The 4280-nt window shown below is 34.0% G+C and overlaps 1 protein-coding gene across 1 annotated transcript; it reads right to left on the reverse strand.

Annotated features, from left to right (window-relative positions):
- Window positions 1–479: 479 nt before the first annotated feature.
- On the reverse strand, window positions 480–3680 carry LOC114386924 (probable flavin-containing monooxygenase 1). Its single transcript, XM_028346994.1, has 5 exons — window positions 3046–3680; window positions 2161–2398; window positions 1843–2018; window positions 1183–1541; window positions 480–949 (listed from the first exon to the last, which is right to left on the reverse strand). Exons 1-5 carry the CDS (start codon window positions 3484–3486, stop codon window positions 598–600), a joined length of 1566 nt encoding a protein of 521 aa, XP_028202795.1. The 5' UTR covers window positions 3487–3680; the 3' UTR covers window positions 480–597.
- Window positions 3681–4280: the final 600 nt, after the last annotated feature.

Below are 4280 nucleotides of genomic sequence, written 5' to 3' on the forward strand. Positions count from 1 at the left end.
AACCAGTATAAAACTGAGTTTGCATTTTCTCTTCCCTTAATCTCCTTTATTTATTATTGCTTTATATTCATATTCAAGTTGCTTCATTTGAATTAATATTTAAAGAAGATTGTCATTAAGGGAATTCATAACTTAAGTAAAAAGTAAGATAGATTTTTAAATTAGGAGAAAAGTTTGGAATATCTTAATTCAACCCCCCCTTCTTAAGATATCTGAGGCCACTTGTCTAACACAAACCAAACACACCCTTTATATTATAGTTAGTTTAGTCTTAGATAAGCTCATTTCTTTTACCACAAATCTATTTTGCTTATTGAAGTTAAAAAATTAAACAGTATGTTTGATAACTTGTTTTCAATGTGGTTTAAGTTACTTTGTATAACTTCTTTCATATTGAACACATGTAATCTTGTAATACTTAATAAATTTCATTAGTCTATCAAATTTTAATATCATTTGTTATCTTCAAAATTATGAGATTTTTGAAGGATTAGACATCATTGCATTTCTTTAGTTCTAACATAAAAGACCCATACAAAGTCTCATTATGAAATAAAGCAATGTAGCAACAAAACAAACTTAATTGCTTTCAAGTTCTCAATTACGAGTAAGACCCACATAATCAGCGAGGCTGTATGGTTCAAACAACTCTGCAAAAAGGCTCTTCTTTCTTCTAGGGTTATGCTTCATGTCTTTGCACAATTGATCTTGATACCAGATGCAACAATTAGCAATGCATGATTTCCAATAATATCGTCCACCATATTGCTTCATATTGTCTTCCCACAATTTCACATCCTTTTCCATCTCTCTTATACTAGGCAACCCTATGTTTCCATCCAAGAAATGCACTAGCCACATGCTTTTCATTTCTGAGGCAAAAATATTTGATATGCCCTCGGCATATCCTACCATTGCCAACTGTGGGATCCGAGGGTGAATTACTTGTCTGAATTGGTACAACATCGGTAACGTTTAGAATCTTTATATAGTAGTAAATTAAGAGTATAAATAATTACTATATTGTTTGAATTAGAGACAATGACTAAAATTCAAATTCTAAAAAAATTTAGGGACTAAAAACTTAGTTAACCCTAAAATTTAATCACAAAGAACATGTTTAAGGCTATAATAAATAGCAGGTTGTGGAAGAAAAATGAGCCACACTAAGAACAGACCGACCTGTAGAGAGGAACTGTTGAGATTGTTGGCCCAATGATATAATTTTGGAAGATCGGAGATTTGAACATGTTTTTGATTTTTTGATCACCTTTGTATCCAGTGGCAAAAATTACTACATCTGTTTCTAGGACCTTAGCTTCTCCATCAATGATTACACCTTCTCTGCTGAAACTAAAGCTTTGTGATTTCTTTATAAGGATGGATCCTTCTTTTAGTTTGTCAAAGAAGTTATCAGGCAGCAGACTAAGCAAGCACGTGGAGAGGTCTTGAAGAAAGTTGTGATTAGGTACCAATCCATACTTCTTTAATGGCAGCTTCCATTTTAGAATAGTTTCAACAAGTTTAGAAATTCCCCATCTCTGAAAGTTAATAATGGAACTGTACATGAACATACTGTACTTTACTTCTAATTGCAAGTATCAATATGAAAAATATATATATATGTGACAATTTGGTTTTGCATGGATAAATTCTTTTTTAAACAGAAAAAAATACTTTTTCGGTAGACTAAAATAAATCTATATCTTCACTTAATTTTTCTAAAAGTTGAGGTGCATGAGTTGGTTTTAATTTAGGAGAGGAAACTTGATTCATTTTACTTTTTATTTTTAAAAATATTTGTGAAGAAGTTTAATTAATCAAGATCTCATTTACTATTACCAATGGTGAAAGTAAAGTGGCCACAAGGCCAAGTAGGAAGGGTTCTCCTGGCTTGTGAATTAACAGCTCCGCAAAGCGATTTAAGAATAAGAATCCAACAATAACACCCCAAGTGTCAAAATCTGGAAGAAACCAGTGTGCGGTCCTTTGGATAATTGTACAAGGATAGGTGACTCCTATAAAAGTGATTAGTGGAATGAAATTTCAGAAGGGGAAAGTTGAGAAGGAAATATAACCATTAACTATATAGTGATGTAGGATAGCCAAACAAATCCTTCTGTAGTTTATGTAGAAAATTTGCAACAAAAAATTTCTCACCATTTGCATTTGAACATTGAGCTGCTAGATCAAGACCAGATTTCTGTGACCCTATTATTGTAACTCTTTTTCCTTTGATCAATTCAGCAGCAGTCTCATTGTCCAAATTTGAGTAGTCCATGTAGTGCATGACCCTGCCATTAAAAACTTCTGGGCCTTTTCCGGGTGGAAATTCAGGAATATTTGGAAAACCACTGTATTTCCCAACGCAAAGAATGACAAACTCAGCCTTATACACCTGTTCATATAAATGTTCAATTTGAGATATGTTATTATTATAAAGCAAAAGTGAGCACTGCAAATGACAAAAGAATCTAATAAGCATACTGCTTCTTTATTCATTATTAATTAATTGAACTCAAACTCATCTTCCATGTCATTCTGTTTGCGTACGGTAATAGTAGTCTCCAAGGGTTAATCTCATCATATCTTATCTCCTTAATTCCTCGAGATAAGATTTGATGAAATGTGGTGAGATACAGTAAGATTTGATAAGATATGATAATACATGATTAGATAGGGACATAAACTAGTTAAGTATGACTCCAATATACTAGATTCATATTTGGGCTGGGTTGGTGACAATTGAGTCAATGATCCCTTAGATGACTCGGCCCAAAGACGACCGGAGGATACACAATCCCTAGTCTCTAGCGTTTTGGCACGAAGAGGCTGAAAAGAGTAAAAACGTCCACGATTACTTTCATGGACTCGGCTCAAAGACGATAGGGGAGTACACATTCAAAAATTTAAAACTTCTGCATACCTATGCCATGATGTCAATTAGTCACTACATTTTTTAGTGAAAAACAGAATTCAAGAATCCCATGGAGATACTTATTCACAAAACAAGAACAGATAAGTAAAAAAACTAAAAATATTTACCTCTATGGATAAATTCTTGGTATGTTGCAGAGCAATATGCCAAGTTCCCTTGGAGCAGAAGGGCCTGCCATTACCACCCCACAATTCCCATGATTTCATTTCTTCACTAGACTCTCCACCAACATAATCTATATCAATGACTTTGGAGTTGAATCTAATGTAAGGAATGAGAGAAAAATGTTCAGCATAGGAGTTAAGATAATCTAGCACTTGCTCGTGACTAGGATTATCTTCTTTAACTGAAGAAGGCCATGCAAAATCCAGGAATTGGTACATTTGTTTCTTATTTTGGAGCTTGGTGGACTCTATAGTATGTCTCCATAGTCCTCCAACACCATCCTCAACTTCAAAGACAATTGGATTAAATCCAAACTCTAAAAGGTATTTGCAGGCAACAAGGCCACTTGTTCCTGCCCCGATAATTGCAACCCTTCTTTCCATTTCAGCTATGGAGACAACAATTGGAATGAATTCTTTGATCCAGTGATGAAAATATTCAAGGCTACAATATTTTGAACCGAATGCTTTAGAACTAAATTAATAGTAAAAAAGTTTTGTTACAGACAGACCAACATGATTTCAGAAGATTCAAAACTTAAAAAAATTGTGTCCTTTGCAAAGACATGTGCAGTTTTGTTATATAGCTCAGTGTGATTAGTTTATATAAATCGTGCAAGGCGGGGAACGATTAAAAACTATATTGTTAATACAAGAGTAAATAATTCATGTATTAATTATATAAAGATCCCAAACAATGAATTTGTATTATTAGAATGTGTAGGGCCCTAGTTTTATGATTTCCTAGTCAGATAAATCTTGCAGAATGATCTTTTTTGGCAGCCTCTATCTGGAGCATGGATAATATATTTTAAATGTTTAATGATTTAGATTTCAGACTTTTAAATTCGCATATAGCACCAAATTGGTTGTTGATGGCTTGGCAAAATGGTTTCACCAATCTCTAGGTGGAGTGACTCCAAAAGTAGTTGTTGATCTTCTGATGTCGAATACTAAACCTGCTCATCATATGGCACCTCTTTTTACCTTAGCTAAGCATATCTTAAATAGACAGTGGTCTGTCAAAGTCTCTCACACGTATAGAGAAGCCAATTTTGCGGCTCATAGATTAGCTAATTGGTCCCTTACACTTGTATAGTCATCCCGAGTTATAAGGTTGGTTTTCTGATTCGGAAGAGGGTTGAAGGGGGAGAGAGGAAGGGAGTGATCGGGGTTTC

Source organism: Glycine soja, chromosome 15 (genome assembly GCF_004193775.1).
Source record: "Glycine soja cultivar W05 chromosome 15, ASM419377v2, whole genome shotgun sequence".
Classification (NCBI taxonomy): Eukaryota; Viridiplantae; Streptophyta; class Magnoliopsida; order Fabales; family Fabaceae; genus Glycine; species Glycine soja.

Excerpts from the sequence above, each read along its gene's own strand:
- LOC114386924 (XM_028346994.1), bottom strand. The coding sequence starts at position 3,486 with ATGGAAAGAAGGGTTGCAATTATCGGGGCAGGAACAAGTGGCCTTGTT. Across the intron at positions 2,019-2,160 it reads TCAATGTTCAAATGCAAATG|GAGTCACCTATCCTTGTACA; the intron begins GTGAGAAATTTT and ends TCACTTTTATAG. Across the intron at positions 1,542-1,842 it reads CCACTTTACTTTCACCATTG|AGATGGGGAATTTCTAAACT; the intron begins GTAATAGTAAAT and ends ATTAACTTTCAG.